Here is a 23,194-nt window from a genome sequence, read left to right as displayed (position 1 = left end):
GATGGCTCAGCACCAGGAGGATACACAACCTGGTGATATTCAGGATTACATACAAGAGCCGTCATGCTCTGGAGCACTCAATAAAAATCTGTCACAATAGTAATTATCTTTAAACGGTGTTTATTTAAATATTTTGCACACAATAGAATATCCCAGTCACACATGGACAATGTGGAAAGATGTTAGATGGGCTTTCCTGTCAATGGTAGCCTAGGAAGTTAAATTATGACCATATTTGAGCTTTTTTTCCCCCTATGTGTTAAAGGACTTCCATGCACAATACAACGCTTTGAAGCAAGCACCATCAAAAATAATCACATAAAGAAACGGATTTCCACGATCCACAGTTTATTTCTCCACAAATAAACGACTCTCAGTTTGATTTTTACCTGTGCACGTTTGGGGGTTTGCTTCAGTTTTTTTCCTTCTTTGCATACTTAATTTTCCATTTCTATGCTTTGTGCTTGTGGTTGGACTGTACCATTGCCACCAGGGGGAGTAGTCTACAGCCTGGTATTAATGGTATAGTCCAAACACTAAGCCCAAACTAATCACAGGGAGAAAAAAGATGAAAAACTTACTTTTAAAAATATATATAAATATATGATTATGTTCTGAAGCAAAAGCCTAAATGTGGACAATTAAAAAGCAATAAATAAAAACAATAATATTAACTTGTGAAGAAACTGGATTAAAGTTTAAAGCAAAGCATCAAATAGAATCAGGCGACCATAATTCCTGTCATACTTTTCGGTCCATGTTTCCCAGCGGAACATAAATTCAGTCACTGTGCACCCTCCGTCGTAAAAACAAACCCACATTTTTCTTAATGTCCTATGGAGCCCAGCTTCCAAAAACTGGGTTGTTTTGACAGCGTGTATAAGGTTTGATTTGTTCTGTTCATTTACTTTGTGTTTATGAAGGCACTTAATGGGAGACTTTGTGCAGCATTTGTCAGACTCTTCTAAGGCATCTCTGCAGATACACTATATAAAACATTTGCTATAATGCACTAGATTATAGTTTTTCTGAGGATATGTGCCATTTCATGTTTGATTCAGTTCACTATATAGAAGTCTTTCTCTAATTTACTCAGTTTTCACTCACATTGACAGCATTCAAATATATACACACAAGATTTAAGGCTTGTTCAGTGTCACTAGTGCTTAGAGATGATACTGTGTGCGCTGAGGAAGTAATAACAATGCTGTCCACACTTGCTGCAGACTTTACCTCATCTATTTTAGCAGAATTCCTCACAAACTTCCCAAGGTAGCAGTTTGTAAAGTCCATCCATAGACTTGCAGCTACTCTTTTTCAAACATCTTGCAGATTGTTTGGCACTGAGTCACTGTGGGAATAAGGCTTCCTCCAGGAGCCATCACTTCCCCATACCGCCTCCAGGAAATCACCAGCACACAGTGTGTGCCGCCAGTCAAATATACAACATCTAAGACTAAACAGGCCTTTATATTGCATAATCAGTGCACTGCAGTCTGCCTAAAGTTGAAAAGGAAATGCTTTACAGGAATTAAAAAATAATAATAATACATTAAAAAAAGTCTTAAATACATTTGAAAAACATTTTCAGTGTCACTTCAAATCAGTCTCAAGAAGTTCAGCTGAAAATTCATTTCCTCTCAGAAGACCTGCTCTCTGCCATTATGGCTCCTATCTGCTAACTAGGTCTGAGCAGTGTGTGGAGCAAACAACATAGTGGGGTGCGTCATCATCTGTCATGTGGGAGCTCAGGCCATTGCCGTTAGCTGGGCCACACATGGGAGTGCAGGTGGGATTACAGGTGCCCTTAAGTCTGTGTAGGTACTCTGCATGGACAGGCTTGTGGCTCTGCAGCACCCTTATGGCTTCATCGACCTTGAACCACTTCCTCTTCCTTCCTGTGAAGAGATTCAAGTAAAGTTGAATTGTTTGCATGTGGCTCACACAATCAGTGTTGTGCTTAATGACACTTCAATACAATGTGTGGGAAAAATTTTTAAGTCCGTAACACCGTAAAGATCACAATAAGGTCTTGATTAAGGTCATCTAAACAAGGAACAAGAAACAAAACATTTCTCAGCATATGATTGCAACATTTCAGATATTAGGTCACAGGAAACCATAAGCTCGTCCATCCCTTCTGCTCATTTCTCAGTTGGCACATCCTCGATTCCTTTCCTCATCTCCTTGCATCTTGGTCCCTCCCACCAGAAATGTGATCACAGAAGGAGAGGAAGAAAGATGAGGAGAGAGATGAGGCAAAGGGTGTTAGCAAAATGACACGTCTTTGTTTCACAACTGTCATTTTAAGGCAGTTGATATCATGTTATGATCTTGGTGAGCTATATACCTTTAAAAAATATTAAAGAACACTCTGAAAACACATCAGAGAAAAAAAATCATGCCGCACATCTATACTGATATGGACTGGGTAATGTGTTAGGAACGAAAGCATGCCATATCGTTTGATGGAAATGAAAAATTATCAACGTACAGAGGGCTCAATTCAAGACACCCCCACATCAAAGTGAAGAGATTCTACAGCATGCTAGTCTATTTTCCTGAAATGTCACTGCAGCAACTCAAAATAGAACTCCGTAATTTGTATGGCCCCCACATGCTTGTATGCATGCCTGACAATGTGTGCACAACAGATGGTGTCCTGGGGGATCTTCTCACAAGTTGGACCAGCACATCACTGAGCTCCTGTACAGTCTGAGATGCAACCTGGCAGCATCAGATGGACCGAAACATGATGTCCCAGAAGTGTTCGAGTGGATTTAGGTCAGACAAGCATGGGGCCCAGTAGCGTGTATCAGTTCCTTCGTCCACCAGGAACTGCCTGCATACTCTTACTATTGCACCATGAGGAACCCTGACCCGCTGCACCAGCATTGGGTCTGACAATGAATATAATCCCGATATCTAATGGTCAGGGTGCTGTTGCCTACCCCATAGAGCTCTGTGTGTCCCTCCATGAATAAGCCTCTCCACACTTTCACTAACCCACCACTAAATCAATCATGTTAAACAATGTTACAGGCAGCATAACGCTCTCCACAGCTTCTGCAGACCTCTTAAAATCTGTCATACATGCTCACTGGTGCACCAGTCAATTCTGGTGTTTTATGGTAAATGCCAGTTGGGCTCCACAATGGCAGGCAGTGAGCGCAGGGTCCACTAGACAATGTTGAAGTCTGTTTCTGATTGTTTGGTCAAAGGTATTTACACCAGTCACCTGCTGGAAGTCAGGTAAAGCTCCATCCTGTTCATAAAGGAACAGATACTCGTCCTGCTGATGGGATCTCCCTCTAGGAGATTTGGACTACATGGGAAACCTCTGTAGAGTCCGAGTCCAGGCATCACCGCATGCTGCCGGTAGTGATACTGACCCTAGCCAATGGAGGGAAAGAATGGGGATCATTCCTGTTTTGTTAGTTGTCTCATTGTTGCCCCTCTAGTTTACCTCTAGTTATTAATTTCAATAACACCACAGCAGCAGAGTGGCTGTAGCTCAGGAGGTAGAGCACCTACTGATCGAAAGGTTGGTGGTTCGATCCCTGGCTCCTCCAACTCTGCATGCCAAGTATCCTTGGGCAAGATACGAACCTCAAGTTGCTCTCCGATGCATCCATCGGAGTATGAATGTGTGTGAATGTAGTTAGAAAGCACTAAGTATAGAGAAAGTGCTTGTGAGAATGGATGTGTATGGGTGAATGTGGCATGTTGTATAGAGCGCTTTGAAGAATCCATTTACTTAACTGACCAGATCAATACCCCAGATGTTTAACTGATAGCAGGTAAAAACTCTTCAGAGAAAGATACACAATGATACACTGGTGAATCCTAGATAATTGCTCCTCAGACAAACCTCCTCTCTTCCGTGTCCTTCAAATGCATTTAAGCAACTAAAACATTTCTTAGGGCAATACAGTGAAAATAACTTGCACAGTGGAGAAGATGAGGCGCAAATCAGAAAGAAAAAAAAAGATAAAAGGCCCACAATGAAGCTCTTGATTTGAGCACTATGGGTCGCACACAGGAAATAAGCGTAACAAACAAATCCAAAAAAGGCACAAGGCAGAAAACAGGAAAGGGCAAAGTATCCAAAATACAAACAAGGCAGAGTTAGGAGGAACTAGCTGTGGCAAAGATTAAGGAAAGGAGTGTGCGTACTGCAAAAACTCAGTGTTTAGATGATATGGGTCAGGTAGTGTTCAAAATGCATGAGATTGAAAATGGAGGAGACTCCGACTGGACCCAGTCCATAGGTGCAAACATAGAAATATAATGCTATTTTTAAACTTAGCAAAGACTTCTTGAACAAATTTTGGATACTAATATCCACAAAGCAAACCACACTGTGTGTTAATTGTATTTAAAATGCTCCAAAGGGCACGCCACCATTAAGCAAACATTGTATAATTTGTCACAGAGAGCCTGAATAAGCGCTGAGTGAGACTGCTGAATGAAAGGATGACTAAAGGATCATTTTATTCACCACACACAAAAATAAACTGTGCATGTCATGGCACCAGTGGGTGTCGGTGTGGACATGGGCATACTTCAGACAGCCCTAAACCCTAAAAAAAGTATCTTCCATAAAAATGATCTGTCCAGCAAAGCGACAGCTGGAAGTTATTTATACTTTGTTCAAACTCATCTCCTCCCATTCAATTCCAGCACTTTGCTAAAGGAACTTGCCATGCTCTGTGATAACTGGAGCCTGGTGTGATAATGAGGAGGAGGATGCCTTCACTTCATGTTGGCACCCTGAAGAGTGCCACCACTACCAGCATTTAAGGAGGCGAGGGAGTCAATTCAACCTGTAGTAGTATACCCTTTCTGTTCAGTCGCAACCTTTGTGTAGGGCAAAAGAGGACAAGTAAGGGGGGCTGCTGTGGTGAGTGATGATAACTGGAAAACAGCTGGGCACAGCAAACACTCCTCCCCCTTATGAACAGGCTGAACTCTTACTTCTGTGGGTGAAGGGAGTAAATGGCCACAACCACATTTTCCAGTCCAGTTAGAAATAGTTTACAAGTTACTCAATCCCAGGAAAAGTATTCCATTTAAAATATCAGACAGTGAAAACATCCATGAAAACATATCTAAACATGTACATCCACCTTACCGTTTAGAAAAAGATTCTATGTTAACTTAAAGTCAACATAGATTTTGGCGACGTGTAACGAACCACTTGCTATATTAGAGATCTCCATTCGAGCATACTTAATGTCTGACCTACATGTAATCACAACATACACCCACCAGCAACTTAATCAGTCACACCAGGCTAGTACCAGGCTGGACCCCCTTTGTCCTCAGAACTGCCTAAACCCTTTGTGGCATTGATTCAAACGACGCTCAGTTGGTATCGAGGGGTAAACGTGATGAGGAAATATCTCCCACACACTTACACCACCAGCAACAGCCTGAACTGCTGACACAAGGTAGAATAGATCAGTGCTTTCATGGCGTTCATGTCAAATTTTGACCCTGCTGCCCGCAGAAATTAAGACTCATCAGACCAGATGTTTTTCCAATCTCATGTTGTCTACTTTTGGTGAACCTGAGTGAATTGTAGCCTTTTCTGTTCTTAGCTGACTGGCTGAGCGCCACTTTTTAGCTGTAAAGTCTAGAGATGGCTGTGTGGAACAATCCCAGCAGATCAGCAGTTTCTGAAATACTCAGATCCACCTGACACCAACAACCACGATACATTCAAATGACTTTAAAAAAAAAAAGAAAGAAAGAAAGAAAAAAAATCACGTTAGCTCCCCATTCTGATGAACTTCAGCAGGTCATCCTGACCATGCCCACGTGCCTAAATGCACTTGGTTGCTGCCATCTGATTGGTTGATTAGATGAGCATTAATGAGCAGTTGAACAGGTATGCTAATATAAATCAATTTAAACCAGTTTATTTACAATTCAGGCTGAATTTGTGAAAAAATAAAAATAAAATCTACAGCTAAATGAAGTGTTGAACTGCCCTGCGGAAAGTTATGAGCACAGTTGCATGTCATTTTATTTTGACAGTCAGCCAACACAGGATGGAGGACGAGGCAAAAAGACAATACAGCCATTGTGAAAGACATAATCTGGGAAACTGCTACTCAGTTCATGAATCTGTTATTCATGTTTTCCATAAAACAGACACATGGGCAGACATGTTCAATTGTCCAATTGTTCTGTTAAGAATTTTAGATCAGGGGTGTCAAACCTAATGCCCGCGAGCCAGAATCGGCCGGGTAAGGATTTCAATCCAGCCCACTTGATGGTTTTGGAAAATGTGAAGGATGGCTTAAACTGTGGACTATTATCTGCTTTTTAATAAGTTTTACTTTATTTCCTACTGAAAAAGACCTGCTCCCATGCCATTCATATTACACCAAAGTAAAAGATAATTAATCGAAAAGTTCCTGTTTTTATCTACAATAGAAATTTCTGTTTTTTTGTTTTTTTTACAATGGGTCCACAGTAACAGAAACATTTCTTCATCTCAGTTCTTTCTAAATGACAAACTTTTGAAATTGCACTTCTTTTTTAGTATTAAGACATCTGAGGGATTTAATGTGTAGTTAAACTTCCTTAAGTGGATTGGAAGTGGGGGTTTCAGTCTTCCGCCCCATTCAAGATCAAAGCTGTATGTGGCCCTCGGTGTAAAATGAGTTTGCCATCCCTGATTTAGATCAAATGAATCAGTGGAGCTGTTACACATTCCTCGTTGTGTTTTGTTCCTCTTCATTCTGCTTATGGAGTCATCTTATGTGTGCCACCTTAAAAGGCAGTAGATTGTCTGAAGACTAATGCTATATATGAGTTTATAATCCCTTTCACATTTATGCGAATCAAAATTTGTAACCTAAGCACTTAGTTGAGGCATGTTTAATGAGAGCAAGTGATTCCGGTAAAAAAAAACAAAAAACCTTGCCAATGTATGATCCTAAGCCAAGATCTTGAACTAAGAGACTGAAAGCCCCGAAACTCAACCCTGAAACAGAACATGTAATGCAAAAAGTTGCTAAAACCTTTTGCTTGCTTTTGTTTTTTTGAATAAATCACAAGATCTCAAAAAACATGCATATGAGAGATGCCCGTAAAAAGGAAAACACAAAAAAACCCCTCAAAAATCTTGTTACCACAGGAATATTTTTCACTCTTTTCCCCTTGTAACATAGTTTTGTGACCCTTGGCTGCTAGAATAAGATACTATAATAAGACAAAGAGGGACACAGAGGCATACCAATGTTCACAGAGTCTTCCCAGTCTTCCAGCATCTCCGTCACCACGAGGGTGTAGACATAAGTCCTGTGCTTTCTGTCTTGATTGTGCTGCAAAGGTTTACATGAAGAGAAAATGAATTTATGTTTTTCTGACAAACCACCAACGCAGTGCGTGCAAAGCCTTCATTAAAAAAGGCAAAAACTGTGATTAGCCGTACCATTTCTTTTATAGAAACTCCATGAACTAAACAAGTTGATTGTCTGACCACAGACATACAAAAACGCTAGGTGCGGCAGTAGGATGATTTTATACAGCACTATGTATCGCGACATGATTACAAATTACAATTTTTCATAACATACCTCGAATATCCCAAGCAGTCTGCCGAGCTTTCCCTTTACACCAGCCTGCACACATAAATCAGAGTCATTATTAAAAGTGATTGTCCACAAGTCATAATCTAAAATATTCAGATGAAACTGTCCTTTCAACACACTGTGCAGCGAGATCACTTGGATTCGCGTCATATATGATCCCAGGTAGACATAAACATAGTCTAAATGACAGAAACACGAGACAGGGGGCTTAGCTCAAGTATAGTACACAGTTAGGACACAGCTATCATTTACAGTATCAAACCATAACAGACATCCCGGTCATTGCTGTAATGCCTTCCAGACTTCTTTAAAAAAAAGCACACTAAAATGCACACAACGGCCTACAAGGCTTTACAAATTTATGCACAAATAAAAATTAACATATGAGGCTCAATCCGCTTTGAATCGCCTTTATCCTGATCTGCGTCAGCTCCGTGAGGCGCAGGATGTGGGCAACTGGAACCCCTTTCCAAATGTCACTGCCATACTTCAAAGCTGTCAGCACACTGCTATCCATGTCAGAAGCTCACAGCTCACTTTGCTGTGAACAATCTGGCGAGCCACCAACAGCCTCTTTTCTTAAACCACAGCATGATAAGCTGGCTATCCATGCATCCTTGCCACATATTTCTACTTCTGTTCTGAATTTTTGGCACACGAGCGACTTGTACTGTGAACAGCAATGACACCTCTGACAAAGATTTACTGATTTCACTTTCAGTTTAATGTGTCTGTCCTTTGAGCCCATGATGCGTACATTGCAATCAGAATATATGATACTGAGATGGAAATTAGGCCCCCAGTATTCAAAGTCATGAAATGTCATGATTTTTTTTTTTTTTATCTTCCACTTAAATAATGAGATAATTCCTTGGAAAACCAATAAACATTATCAGCTGACAACTGATAAAATTCCCTATCCTTATTATTTTTTTTAACACTATGGTAACTTTGTGTCACTTCCAATAAAATGGTTACTAATCTCAAGGAAACTTCGGAATGCTGCTTTTTATATTGTGCTCTGCATGAAAAATAACACTGTCTCCATGAGAGGTGATTATGCAAAAGTCTGGAGCTACCTCTCATTTCTTTACATTTTGATTCCCAAGTACTAAAAAGTGGTTTTGACCAATAGTTCTCCAGGCTTTATTCAAAGGATTTTTTTGTTTGTTTGTTTGGACATTAGTTGCTTTTTCACTCATTTTAAGTCAGCTTCTTGTACCTCATAATTTTCATATGAAAGTTTTTGGTTTGTTAAGGCAAATCTGTGAATAATTCACGCATAGAAAAGGCAAATAGCAGGTAACTTAGCAAAGATCGCATTTTTAATTGTATCTTTAGCCACTTCATGTCCTTTCCCAAAAACAAAATCATTTGTACGCATTTCTTTAGTTTATGAAAAATGATAGCACAGCTTGAAAAATACAAAACAGCCTTTTTACACTAATAAATAGAGAAAACTGGACAGGTTTACACCTAAAAAATGTATCTACAGCAGTTAGTGGCAATCTGTTTAACATGGTAGATTCACCATGTAATAGATGACATGAAAATGAACCCAAACACACTGCCAGTACAGTAAAATCATACCTGGATATGAAAACAAACAATGAAATACCATCAGTCATGGATTTGGCCCCTCAGAGCCTGGACTTCAACATTATTAAAGCAGTGTAAGATCATCTTGACAGAGAACGGTATAAACGGCAGTCAACATCCCAGATGAGCTTTAAATGTCCTTCAACAAACACACGTATTCCCACGTACGTTTCAATAACTCACTGCACCCGTTTCCTATTTTCATTGCAAAATATAAAGAAATGGGGTGTCGTTCATCACTGCGCAGTACTGTATAGATCCTAGGCTTTAACCAACAATGCATGCAAACAATATGGGTTTAATTAATGAACAATCAATTCACCTCTTCATACACCTCCCTGACAGCAGCTCCACAGGGCTCCTCATCAGGCTCCATTCCCCCTCCTGGCACGATCCACTGGTCTGGATGGCGACTGCTGCTCACCAACAGCACCTGCCAAGGAGAGAGAGCCCTCCGTCAGGCCTCTGCTACTGAGGTTGGGGTGCAAAAAGCACAGCAACAGCATGCCCGAGTTCAGCGTCCGTCAGCACGGACACGGTGGCCAAACGAACTGCTCGTCATTCAGCAGACGCATATCGAACATCTCGCATATCATTCCGGTCATTCACTTCATTTACTTAATGCAACATGAGCGCTGTGAGGATGATGCTGCTCTGCGTGTCACACTCTTTGGCACATAATTCAAATAGACGAATGAGAGCAACCAATGTAATGATTCATGTATCAACCTGTTTTTAGTTGTCAGTGGTTTTAATGAAAGATAATTCATAATCTGGAGTCTATTTACAGTACGACCTGCTTTAACGTTTTGAGTAGTACCAACATCAAGTGTTATATTTAATCCCACTGCATTTGACGAAGTACAAATCAAAGTTCTAACCCAAAGAAATATCCTAAAGCTGCACACTATTTTTAACTGCCGTCCAGCCAATGCAGTTTGGTGTTTTGATGACGAAGTTACTTGACCTTAAACCCAATCCAGCATCACTGACCCACATTGAGTCCATGTGGGACTGCCTTCTGAAACCTTAACACTGGGCAACCAACTCACTCTCCAGTCACGGCTAACACACGTGTGTTAAAAACGCCAGTCGAATGAACCCTTTCCGCATTAAACACAGCTGTCACAGCAGAGGTTTCCCCACTGGTAAGATCTTTCTGCTCACGCTCCAAAATGGAAGCAACTTTCATACCATCAAAGCTGATCTCTTTGGGCAATAAATGCTTAATGTCATTTATCGCCCAATATATATGGGTGATATATACCCAGTGTATATGAGTGTAACACTTTCTCACTCTGCTCCTTTATTTACAAACTCTCTAGAAACCATGTGATTTATTTTTAACAGTGCAACTCTGTCCATATTTATGAGTGAATAAAATACTAAGTTATTAGGGTAAAAGTCACTTCAATGTCCGAGTTCATACTCTTCCACAGCAGACACATCTCTCTACGCATTTACTCTGCTCAGTGAGCTAATTTATTTAGCCATGGCATTGCCAAAATCTTAGTTAAAATCAAATGTATGTGTTTACTCCACATCCTTCTGCTTTCTATGGCGAATCATATTAAGCTACAAACAGGAAGGCCAATTATTTTAGCTGGTTTTGTATTCCAAGTGACACATCTCATCTTAAACTAATCCGCGCAGGGTCCAGGGGACTGTAGAAACACCGCAAGTTGCCTTAGTGACACAAATCCACACAAGGTACACATGCATGCGCAATTTCACACAAACGGCATGTGAAGCACGTAGGCACTTGTACAGACACAGCTACTCGCACGCAGACAACAGGCTTTCCTAAAACCACCAGATCAGCAGTTACCTCTCTGTATCAAAACAAAGAGCTTAGGAGAGGAGGTTAATGACCCCAACAGGCACCAAACACGATCGGGGGAAAGTGAGGAAGCGTTTGGAGTGGGCAGAACCCCGACATCTTTACAGTCTGATCCCAGTCCGGCCAAACTCTACGGGCTGAACGATGTGTTAATGCCTTTCAAAAGAAGCTAAATTTAAGGGCAACCTTTGTCTCAGTAAATGCCTTAATTAAGGATTCACTGCTTGTAAAATACGTACATTGGGGTCTAAAAATAACAATTTATCAGCAAATAATAAGAAGAATACATTTTATCTATAGGCACCTTTTCAAGTAGGAAGCAGAAACTTAAAATGAATGTGATTTAAAGGGAAACCAGTGAAACTGTTGAAAGACAGGAGTGATATGTTCTGTGGAAAGGGTTCAGGTAATGACAAGAGGAGCAGTATTTTGGACCAGCTGAACTCTAGAGGGAAGTCTGTGTGGATACAATTACAATAATCGATACCAGATGCAACCGGTCAAAATAAAAACTTTGACAGACCTTCAGAAAGCCTGGAGAACTTTTTCTCAAGACAAGGCAGGCTTTGTGGAATATAATATAAGGAAATCAGTTACGGATCAAGACTTTTCCACAGAAATGTGTGGTTACATAGCTGTGGACATTTGAAAATAAATAAATGAATAAATATATAACGTATCAATATGTTGTGAAACCATACATCAGGTGCCATTGAGTGGGGGGGGGGGGGGGGGGCGGATAACTGGTGCCTCTCCCCTTTTCTCTCCACTGTACCTCTATCCAATAAAAATGTATATACTAATTTCAATTTAAAAGTCAACTCCATTCTGTGAGAGTGATAAGCTGCTTCTGCTCAGCTCTGCTGTTTCATTAAAGCGATGGTTGGGGCTTTAAGTCAGTCACTTAAAACAGATTATTATGGATTTCCAACTCTTGTTTGGTTTTTATATGTACCCATTTTCAGTGATCTCATCTATAAAAGCAGGAAACTAACGAGGCATATAATTCTTTTCTTTCTCTCTTTGCCAGCCATACTTTTCAAGTAACCTATATTTGAAAACGGCAAAATAAAACTGGAAATTCTGTAGTGTGCCACCCCAATATTTTTGGTGACCTCCATACGTCTACCCCTATGAAAAAATTCTGGGGGCGCCCCTGGTAGGGGCCCAGGCACAAGGAGCAGGAAAGGAAATCTGTCAGGGAATAGCAAGTGGCTGTACCTTGTTTCTATAAATTGCAACTGATGGGTCACTTGGAGTTTAGCACACTGTAACAGCCACTCAGCCCCCTACTCATCCTATCACATGTGGCCCAGAGTTAGTCTGCGTCACTAGGCAGACACATTTAGACCCAGCACAAAACAACGGTAATATTAACAAACTTAAAAGTTTCTTATCCAAACTGGCGCATCACTGAATAATAATTTGTGTTTCAGTCAATGTCTGTGCTTGTTATATGAGATACATCAGAACCTACGTACATGTGCTGTATACTTACACATTTCCACGAATGACAAAATGATAGGCGACTGATTACATGTAACAAGTTAAAACCTCATATTCAGCTCTCTAATTTAAAGACAAACATTTCTTTCACGTGAGTAAAATGGCTGAGAACATTTGCTTTATGGTTGCGTCATCATTTGAATCAAAAAGTAGAACCAACTGGCCTCAGGAGTAGCAGGTATCTCAGCAAAAGTAGATTTAGTAAAACCGCATCAGCTGATGTTTTGGAAAACAAACTCTGAACTACTTTATTTATGACAGGAGGTGTTTATAGGCCCATAGCTGTGAAATATATGCAGAGACTGCTCTGCGTTAGAGATAAGGGGATGATTTTATGAGTAATCTGGATGTCCTCCTTGGCAAGAACGTGAAAAACGATGATCTCCTGTTGAGTGCCAGCTGCAGCCACACACCCTGTAACAGGTCAAATATTTGCCCCCCTCCAACCTTCACCTCTGCCCAGCACCTCAATTAAAGACGAGCCACGTGAACGCGCTCCCCACACACTGAAAGTCAGCCAGACGCGCGATAAAGCAGGCTGCTGTACTGTTAGGCACAGCGGTTAATTTGGGACTGTGTCAAAAATAGAGCGTGTTAATAAAAGCCCTCTCCTCCTACAAATGGTTTAACTTCACAGCTTACCTCGTCCTCTGTTTCGTTTTTAAAACACAGACACGCCGCTCTCCTCTTGAACCCTTCGACGTCGTACGTCCTGGTCTGGTTGGGCTTAAACTTCATCATATAGACGCCTTTTTTCCGGTGGCAGGTAAGTGTTGGGAAATTGGGCTTCAACCAGTCGCTGATTAAAGTGCTTTCAGTAATATCCAACAATATCGCAGCTTGGCTTCTTCAGACACTTCCAGACAAACCATGCAGCTGGTCCATTCATTCCTGCGCTCCGAGCGCGCGTCAGGCTGCATCTGGTGTTGTGCCGTACCTGCTCTGCTGCTTTAGTGCCGCTGTCAACACGCAGACTGCCTCACATCACGCTGTGGTGGCTGAGCTGCGACCAGCTGACCTGAGAGCTGCGCAGCAACAAGCCCGTCAGACCCCACCTTACATCCGTGTTTATCACTGCGACGCACAGGCCGAACAGAAACGAGTCTCCTTTATGGAAGAGAAAAGGTGACTGAGCTGCGAGTTGGAGTTGCTGTTAAAAATCTCCAAATCCAGCCAGGATGGACTTGAAGAGCGTGTTAATGCCCACGATAATAAGTGCACTGACTCATTTTTAATGCGGAAAACAGAAGGATCTAAACATTTCATGTCACAAATAACACAGAAAAGGTAAATTATTTTTTAAAGACGAAATGGCACACAGATGATTTTATTCTTTCTGATTTATTTATTTATTGCACGAGCACGTGAGTAAAACGCTTACCTGTTGCGTCCTGATTCTTGAGATAGTCAAATTTTCCCTTTGAGCCATGTGGCTTCAGGAATAAACGAGCAAAACTAAAAAATGCAGGCTTGCGTAAAACTTTCAAAGCTCGGGGTGCCCTCTAGTGGAAGTAGGCAGTCCTTATTTACCTGTATTCACTTGTGGAAGCAATGTGTTTAAAAAAAAGAAAAAAAAAGTTGGTGTGTCTGTATTATTAGTGACTGTCCAAATCAGAACCAATGATAACTGGCAGCCGTTTCTGTTTGAAAGCGCTTAAGCTAAACAAATAGTCTTGATTATTATGAATGAGCCTAACATACATCCAAAGTTGCACTGACTCACACAAGGATTAAAAGGGTTTGTGAAAAGTTAAGAACTGAACCATGTTTTGCAAACACAGGTATTAAAATATCAGGAGTACAGTGTGCCAGCTGAAGTTTTCCAGGTCAGAGGAAACAACTCGCAAGACAGAGATCCAAGCCACATCCATGTGGCAAGTGTCAATCACTGAAGATTTTAGGCACCATGATTTTCTGTAGTTTGAAATTACTGCTTTTAACCCTGACTGGAATTCTGAATAATGTCAGTCACAGCTATAAGAACGTCATGAATTTGATTTTGTGTGGACTAAACTAGCAAACAAATGTTAATATTAAGATCTTCTTGTAGTGAACTTGAGTAGCAGGGTTTCAAATCAATATTAATGCATTTTAAGGTCTTTTTGTGCAATATATTTTGCCACAACTGCAAGCTGAGCATACAATTTTTTCAGATTTTCTTTGGATATTGGCTGCTATCCAACTCCTTTTCAGTACAGTTCTTGTACCTGGCCACTTTCAGAAGAATGCTTTTGTTTCTTGAGCCACGTAACACTAAGCAATCATTATTCAAGCATTTTAAGATTTAGAAAAAAAAATCCAGCAAAGACCTGAAATAGAACTGGACAGATCCAATTTGACTTTTCGTTGATCCATTAATGTTCACTGAAATGGTCTTAGTGGAAAGGTGGCTGTCAACAAATCTTTCTTAAGGAAGAGAAAGAAAAGGCTGAGGCATCCCAAATTACACAGGACCGTAAATCAGTGGCAACAGGTTTGACGGAGGGATGAATCCTAATGTGTACATTTTGGGTTCAAACTGTCTTCAGTGTGTTCAGAGGTGGTGATGAGAAAGGTACAACAGTGCTTACAGCTTTCTGCAAAACCCGACAGAGGTTGTCATGGTTTGGGGCTCCATTTCAGTTTAGTGGTGTTCAGGATCTTGTCAAAATGATGGAATCGTGAATGCAGATTTTTATCCATGCAATACCATCTGGAAAGATCTGCCATGATTGGCAGCAGCTTCATTTTTGCCATGACAATGATCCAAAACATACTGCCAATACATTAAAAGCATACATGACAAAAAAACCTACATTAAACATCTTCAGTCGTGGTTTGGCTTGCCAGACTTACTGAAGACTTACTTCATTACTGAAGTAGCGTGGAATCATCTTAACAGAGACAAGAACAAAAAACAGCCAGCATCCAAAGAAAAGCTCTGCGTGTCCTTTAAGAAGCCTGGAGAACTATCCCTGAAGACTACTTAAAGAAAATACAAGAAAGGTTCCTGAGAGAGTTCAGGCTGTGTTGAAGAATAAAGGTGGTCAGATCAAATATTCAGTCGAGCTTTTTAGAATTGTACAAACTCAGTTTTTGCCTTATGTAATGTATTTACATATTTACATGAACGTTTGCATTATTCAATAAATTTCCCACTTTCCTCGCAAACTAAAAAGAAATGAGAGAAGGCCCAAGACATTTGCCCAGTACTGTAGAGTACTGAAAAAAAGATTGCCGTCATGCATTGAAAGCAGTTCCAATACTATTCTAGCATTATCTGGTAAGTATGAATGCCATTCTAGTGACAAATATCTAATACCAGCTCAAAAAAACAAAAAAGTGGTGGCTGATAAAACACGCTCTTAAGTTTGCAGTTTTTCATTTCACTTGGATTCCAGTTACTGTTTTTGTCGTATAAATACTTAACATCCCAAAGTGTTATTATGGTTCCAGTCCTTTTATTACAGATTGGAAGAAGTACAAAAACACCCTGGATTGTTTTTGTTGACCAGTATGCAACATGCCGCTAAAGATAATGAAAGGCTGCATTTTGCAGATATATAAAGCAGTCACTGTCTTTGTGTTAGTCAGCACATTGCTCACTGCATTGGTTTCCCATTTTCCTAAAATGTAAAGAGGAAGTTGGGTCTATAATCTGTCTCTCCCTGTTTGCCCTGTAATGGCATTTCACCTTATGATAGATATATAGGGTTAGACTCCACGCCCGTCCCCCTTGAACGGTGAACTGTTCGTAACTGTGTGTGTACAAATTACAAACCAACTTGTACACAATGTACCACATGTCCTATAAGAATCACAGTCAGGTATTTATTAATCAACAGAATTTATTTACAGAACATAAAAGTTTGTAGTTGGACTGTTTCATATCATTCTGAGAGCAGGAAAACATTTCACCTTCAGATTAACAAAGAATGAATTTACACAAAGTGAAATGAATACAGACTTTATAGCCAAAACCCAGTCACAACAGCCAAGAGTCAAAGCCTTCATTGTACTTTTGGAGTGTGATCTCCTCCACAATGCAGCATCTCTTCTCACACACCAATCACAACACCCCAGTTCCCACTTTCATCAACTGACTGTTCAAATGTAACCGCACTGCTTTTTAAAATAAATGCCAGTGAGAGCAGGTAAACCACAGTTTTGCAGAATTAAACTGATGACGTAAGGGGCCGAAAAGCAAGAGTAGTTAGTATGCTAATAGCAAGAAAAGATTCACATGTAAAAGACAAGATATGGTAACAACACATACTGTATGTGCTAAAACTAAAGAAAGGTCCACAATGTCCACTGAACCCACCACACACACTCTCATCCACAAAAGTACTGTACATCCAAGTCCACACTGAGAGTGGCTGGAAAAGTTAATGTGACAGCGGCAGGCTCAGTTTGGTTCTCAGTCATCTCAGTTTATATTTAACAAATCCAGATTGACTCGAAGAAGCAGCACAGCGATGATTGTTTATGCGTCCTACTGGGCAAACCTACACAGGACTAAACCTTCTCCAGGCGAGCGCCTACAAAAACAGTGGGCTAGTAGAGTTAGCTGCTTTTAATGAACAGCAACACGATAAAACAAAGTTAAAAGAAACATAAAAAGCATATCATGTTATCCACATCTAAGCCAGTCTCTAACTCAGCTTATTCCTCTGCTCCAAAATTGTGCCCCCTCCCCCCCCCGAAAAAAAACAAAACAAAAAACGTGTGATGCAAGACACCTTTTCCCCTCAGTGGACAAAGAAAGCTAGATGAGTAGATCTAAAACCTCTGCCCATGCATTTGAATAGTAGTGAGTCAGGACAAAGACAGCTCGTAATTTCTAGTGTGCATTTAAATCACCAAATGTCAGCAGTATATATATATTTTGTGTGTGTACTTTTAGTGTGTATACATATAAGAAAATCTGACATGTATATACACTAAAAGATGGTGTCCTTTAAATGCAAATAAAGCAGGAGGTGGTCTTGGCAGCACATGAGTTGTGTTCATACAATTTGCTTCCACTTCTGTCTCCAAGAGGCTGCTTTACACTTCATTTTTGTTTCCAGCATAAAGCCTGGTCCATGTCTTGGCTGCAAAGTAAAATAAAAAATACATCAATTTTAAAGGAAACCATAACTTATAAGAAAAATATTCCATATTAATTGTGTGTGATATAAGTGACTTGTTTATATACAGAGATGAAGTGGCACGACTATGGGTAATGCTCCTGTATTATCATCGTCATGCCATAATTTTAGTCAAGGATCAACATCACAACTGCCCAATCACATTGTTGTGATGTCATAACATTGCAATGTGGGGAGGGGGAAAGAAAAAAAGGGTCACAGTTTATATAAAACTCTCTTTGATAACGAATGGTAAGCATTTCAAGTGTTCTCTTTAATAATTTCGAGACTATAATAACTTTATTATCAAATTAGGATTGCTGTTACCTAAATTTGGTTAGTCATGGTGGTTTGCCTGTGATAGCTTTTAAAAGCATTTGCTAACTTCTTCATCACTGGTTAGTTGCAATGTTGATTGTGGACCAAGATTATCATAACAACGTAGGAGCATCAAACTGGCTAACAACATCATGAATAATGTGGTAAATCTCGTCTTTACACCACGCCAGATCATGGCTCTCACCGGTTTCTATGGCTTCAGCTTCACTGGTCTTCCACTTCTCTGCAACATCATTTGCTAGGGGATCGTCAGGGTTGGGTGCACTTAGTAAAGCCTGGATTGAGAGCAGCACTGTACGAATCTGCAGAGCTGGTGACCATTTATCTATTAAAAAAAAAACATAAAATAAAGACAAGTGTAGTCAAATAAAAATACATACGGGCAAAACACATGAAAAGTGACCAATGATCCTGTTTAGGAAGAGACTTTTAATATGATGGTGAAAGACATGATTAATATTCTCATAGATTTTTAAGCTACAATACTGGCTTACCTTTCAAAATGTCAAGACATATTCTTCCCAACTTGTCAACGTTTGGATGATAAATTTTGGTCATGAAACGTACTTTAGGAGCTGCCATGGGATATTCCTCTGGTAAAAAGAGTTCAAGTCTAAATGTGCCTCCTTCGAAAGGTGAGTCCTGAGGTCCAGCGATGACCACGTGAAAGTAGCGGGCGTTGGCTTCATCTGGCTCTGCCTTGATGCCTGGGACAGGCTCTGCAAGCAAGCGCTGAGTTTCCTGGAAAAATAAAGAAAGCGGAAACAAAGGAAGGAGAAAGAATTAGATAAATTAGAATACCAAGTCCATAAATCAGGTCGTTTTGGGGAACGGCTTTTGAATGTTGTATTAGAGACATCTGATAATACCGGGCAATCACAGGTATGACGGTTTCAGATAATATGGTTCCAGATTTGTGTCAACAGGAAATTTTTTAAAAACCTAAATATAACATAAAATAAGACGTTACACATTCCTTACATGGTCTGGCCAGTAGAGTGACTGGAAGTCCATTTATTATGCTTCTACAGTCTGCAGCATTTGTAGCTGAATAAAGGCAATGTGCAGTCTTTATATACAGGTGCAAAGTAGTTTATAAAATACATCACTGGAAGTCAATAATAGTAATATATATTTTAATATTCTTAAGAATAAGTGACACTAATAATTTATCTTTTCATATCAGCTGATATATTGATTCTGGGTCATTAACGGCATTTCCGGTGATATCTCGTAGAGCTACACCAATAAATGCATCTAATTAGCAAAAAAATAGTAATTTTTAAAAAGTTTTGCTGATATTCATAGATCATAAATCAGGATGTGTTTAATTGTTGCAGTGGGAAATAAATCCCCCTGTCCTCTCCTGTTATCCACTGTGGGTGCAGAGTTGCACCATACGCAGCCCTGCAGTTTCTAAACACATCCAAAAGAAGGTTGAAGGCAACAGATATCCTTAAAAATAATTCCCCAAAGCATGAAATCTTTCCAAAGATCTTCACAAAAAACCCAGACGCGTAAGAAACAGTGCAATAATGGGCGCTGTGTGTTTTATGCACTTGAGTTAAAGCGTTTCATGGTGATCACAATCAGGGTCCTTAAACATCAGAGAGCCTAAATCTCCATCAGAGATAATGACTATCACAGCAGTGGTGTTCAACTTTCTGTGTTAGGTCAGACTGCTTTAGTCTATGCATACTTGCATAAAAGATGTTGTCTGGCACATTATTTCATTTTTCTTCCATATAAAACTGACCAATCAAGTCCTGCATAATTTCTAATCTCGGTTCTATTTACAGCAGTGTAAAACAAACTTGGCCACAGGTTAGGAATAAGTATCAAAGCATTCACGTATTTTCTGCTTCACCAAGTGAAAACAAATTCTTGTGACAATGAAACGCACAGTTTACAATGGGTTTTCCTTGGTTGGCACATGGCCATTGATCAGTGGAATTTGATTAGTGGGTTTTGGTCGGTGGTTGTTGATCAATGGTCATGAGAATTTGCATAATTAAGATTAAGGAACTGACCTCCCAGCCCATTGTTCCTTCAGTGGGCTGGTTTCAGTCATTATGCAAATGTACTGTTTATAAGATTGGGGAAACCTGCAGTCAGCTGAGACTGAAGAAGTCACTTGGATGAGTGACGAAAAAAAGGGTCACAGGGTCACACGAAACACTACGTCCAGATGAAAAGAATCAACTTTTTGGAGGGGGACCCTTTAGCTATTACTTAACGTAATTTAACGTTCTTTTCTGTATGACTTCATTCATCAGTCTCTCACATTATTTTGGAGGAATTCTGGCCCACTCTTCTTTAATACATTGCTTCAGTTCATTGGGGTTTCCAGACTTCCACTTGTCCACAGCGCTCTTAAAATCCCACCACAGCTTTTCAGTCAGGCTAAGGTCTGGACTTTGACTTTATGTTTTTTTTCTCAAACATTCTGCTGTAGATTTGCTGCTGTGATCATTGTCCTGTTGCATGACCTAATTTTCACCAAGCTTTTACTTTTGGACAGATGGCCTCATATTTGACTCTAGAATACATTGATATACAGAGGAGTGCATGGTCCACTCAATGACAGCAAGGTACCCAAGTCCTGTGGCTTCAAAACAAGGCAAAATCATCACCCTACCACCACTGTGCTTGACATTTGGCATGAGGTGTTTGTGCTGATATGTTGTGTCTTAGTCAAAAAAAAAAAAAAGGGGGGGGGGGGGGGCAATTTAACAGCTCCTAACAAAGTACTCTGCAAAATGTGCAAGAAAACTGTTCCTACAGAAGATGTAAACAGGCTACAAAAGATAAGATACCAGCAGCTGGTGATGTGTGACCCCTACTTAAATGACACAACCAAACACTGCTGAAGCACTCAATATGACAGGAAGCGCAAATGCAAATTTGCGATCTGATTGCATAATACAAAGGCAGGTTTTTAAGCAGCTGGTTAGCAAGCTCAACACAAAATACATCTCAATTTCCTTGAGATATCGTGATATAATAAATACATATTTCCTTGAGTTATCATGATTTATCTTTAAAGGTTTGGCTTACATGCAACTTTGCAAATCTAAGTTGCGCTGCCTTGTTCTTTTTAGGAGGAGACTTTCTCCTGGAAACACTTTCAAACAACACATACTAGTTCAATCTCTTTCTAACTGTGTTGTAAAGAACTTTAAAATTCCAACGGCTGCCTGCAGAGTTGGAGATTTAGCTCTTGGGGTTTTTTGCAGTTTCTTTGAGCATTGCACAATCCGAGCTTGAGGGAAATTTGCTGGGATGCCCACTCCTGGGAGATTGTGCCTAAATGCCCCAACGTGGCAAAACCTGCCAATCAATTAATCATGTGCATTTGATTAGCAGCACCTGGCTGCTATCTTCGTTCTTGATTCCCAATGAAGCAGTAAGGATGAACTTGGTTTTCACAGGACTCAAGTATTTACTGTTGAATAAGTTGAACAAAACTGTTTCGTTGTTTTCTCAGTTTTAAAAATGATAGTCTCTTCTTTTGCTGTTTGAAATGCACAACTGACTCCAACAAAACAAACTTTACAGTATTCAAAATATAATTGAATAAATGTTCCAACAACCACCACACTCATTTTTGACACTCGTTTCCTCCATGCAACCGGGAGTGAGATTCCTGAAATGTTTCAGATAACCCACAGACAAAACCATGCAGTAAAAACACAGACAGTAGAGGGGCTCCCAGTCCCAGTCACACGCTCTCAGGGCTCAAGGTCTCGTCCCATCAAGTACTGTTCCCAGCCCTTCCACCTTTTCCCACCAAGTCTGGGCTGTGGCCTGCTTCCTCACACACCTGGACACTACACATGTTTTAAACAAAGGTTTTTCCTGCATAGATGAAGGCTGGAACCCACCAAATCAATTGTACTGTATTTGTTTTAACATTCACTCAATTATTTTTGCACACATTTCTGTATAATAAGGTAACGAACGTGGATAGTCAACCACAAAAGGTCCCCTTTTTATTGATGTGTGTGCTAGTAAAAAGCTTGTGTCTGCAACAACAGATCTAGAAGGAAACAAAAGTGAGGAATCAACTACATTTGGAAAGCTTGGTTGAGAAAATGCACACTCAGGAAAACACAGAAAAACGGGAAAATAACACATTACCCTGCTAAGAAGGCAAACGAGTGAAAATGTATTTTAATCATTGAACTGTGACCCTAAACGTAACATAACAAATACAACAAGCAGTCATACTCGTTCTAAAAACATGGACCCCCCTCGCCCAAAAAAAAATTGTCAGGTTGAGTGTAACGCAGGTGTGGATTTTTGATTTGGGCTGGCGTACAGAAAAGGAAACTCTAAAGGCCTTAAATATGTCAACTTAACAACAGTTTTACAAATCATTAAGCTCGTTAAGTAAATTAGCAAGTCATAATGTTATCATTAACAGAAAGTCATCGGCCTTGTTGAAGTAACCACAGTGGGAGCGATTTCATTCATCCAATTTTTTGTGCAGTTTTTAAAACACGTTTTAATTACCTTACTAACCTTTAACTCTCAATGGTTGCCAAAAATAAAAATAAATAACGAAAAAAAATAAAACGGGTGTGTGATTTTAAGTTATTGCAGTATACAGTAAAGGCACGAGGCTTGCAGTGGGCTTTATTAAAATACAAGCAATGCTAAACAACTAGCCGGCGTTAGCATTTTTAGCTAGCCAGCCTTTCTGACAGCACTACAAGCAACTTGAGAACACCAGAAAAATATATTTAGACAAGTATATTTAGAAAAGGTAAGGACTTTTATCCGCCATCGTTACAGCACGGTGGTATATTTTTAACCCGCCGTGTCTCGGCGTATGTGGGTGCAGAAACGAAGCGGAAGTTACTTTAACAAACAACCCGTTAGCCAGCGAGATGCTAATGTTAGCACACAAAACTGCTCGCCGGGCGCACCACCAGAGCGTTTAGGAGTTTGTGGCTGTGATTGTGGCGTTTTTGCCGTTATTACAAAAGGCATGCTGTTGTTTGAGGCGTGATTTTTTTTCTTTTTACCTTAATGATCCTGCGGGGCAGTCCTGCCATCTTGTCTTAAATGCGGGCTTTTTAGCTCTCAGTGCCTTCTTTCTGTCGTTGGCATTGACAGCAAACACACGTCTTCCGGGTTCTCTGCGTCACGGTGATAGTGAGTGGAGGGACGTGAACGTGACTTACACA

At 40.2% G+C, this 23,194-nt stretch overlaps 2 protein-coding genes across 2 annotated transcripts; both read right to left on the bottom strand.

Annotated features, from left to right (window-relative positions):
* Positions 1-331: 331 nt before the first annotated feature.
* nudt4a (nudix (nucleoside diphosphate linked moiety X)-type motif 4a) lies at positions 332-13,527 on the bottom strand. The gene is made up of 5 exons (XM_085168445.1): positions 13,195-13,527; positions 9,529-9,639; positions 7,593-7,637; positions 7,250-7,337; positions 332-1,898 (listed from the first exon to the last, which is right to left on the bottom strand). Exons 1-5 carry the CDS (start codon positions 13,291-13,293, stop codon positions 1,672-1,674), a joined length of 570 nt encoding a protein of 189 aa, XP_085024571.1. The 5' UTR covers positions 13,294-13,527; the 3' UTR covers positions 332-1,671.
* Positions 13,528-16,361: 2,834 nt separating this feature from the next.
* Positions 16,362-23,169, bottom strand: ube2na (ubiquitin-conjugating enzyme E2Na). The gene is made up of 4 exons (XM_085168447.1): positions 23,033-23,169; positions 18,497-18,743; positions 18,187-18,327; positions 16,362-17,627 (listed from the first exon to the last, which is right to left on the bottom strand). The coding sequence occupies exons 1-4, from the start codon at positions 23,060-23,062 to the stop codon at positions 17,581-17,583; spliced, it is 465 nt and encodes a 154-aa protein (XP_085024573.1). The 5' UTR covers positions 23,063-23,169; the 3' UTR covers positions 16,362-17,580.
* Between the last annotated feature and the right edge of the window lie 25 nt (positions 23,170-23,194).

Source organism: Neolamprologus multifasciatus, chromosome 7 (genome assembly GCF_963576455.1).
Source record: "Neolamprologus multifasciatus chromosome 7, fNeoMul1.2, whole genome shotgun sequence".
Classification (NCBI taxonomy): Eukaryota; Metazoa; Chordata; class Actinopteri; order Cichliformes; family Cichlidae; genus Neolamprologus; species Neolamprologus multifasciatus.
The sequence above is the reverse complement of the archived record's forward strand: the minus strand, read 5'-3'. Positions and strand labels throughout refer to the sequence as shown.

Coding starts and splice junctions, on each gene's coding strand:
- ube2na (XM_085168447.1), bottom strand. CDS start 23,062: ATGGCAGGACTGCCCCGCAGGATCATTAAG. Junction 18,744..23,032: donor TGCCCCGCAGGATCATTAAG/GTAAAAAGAAAA, acceptor TTATTTTTCCAG/GAAACTCAGCGCTTGCTTGC. Junction 18,328..18,496: donor ATGTCTTGACATTTTGAAAG/GTAAGCCAGTAT, acceptor TTTTTTTAATAG/ATAAATGGTCACCAGCTCTG.
- nudt4a (XM_085168445.1), bottom strand. CDS start 13,293: ATGATGAAGTTTAAGCCCAACCAGACCAGGACGTACGACGTCGAAGGG. Junction 9,640..13,194: donor AAAACGAAACAGAGGACGAG/GTAAGCTGTGAA, acceptor TCTCCTTGGCAG/GTGCTGTTGGTGAGCAGCAG. Junction 7,638..9,528: donor TCAGGGAGGTGTATGAAGAG/GTGAATTGATTG, acceptor TTATGTGTGCAG/GCTGGTGTAAAGGGAAAGCT.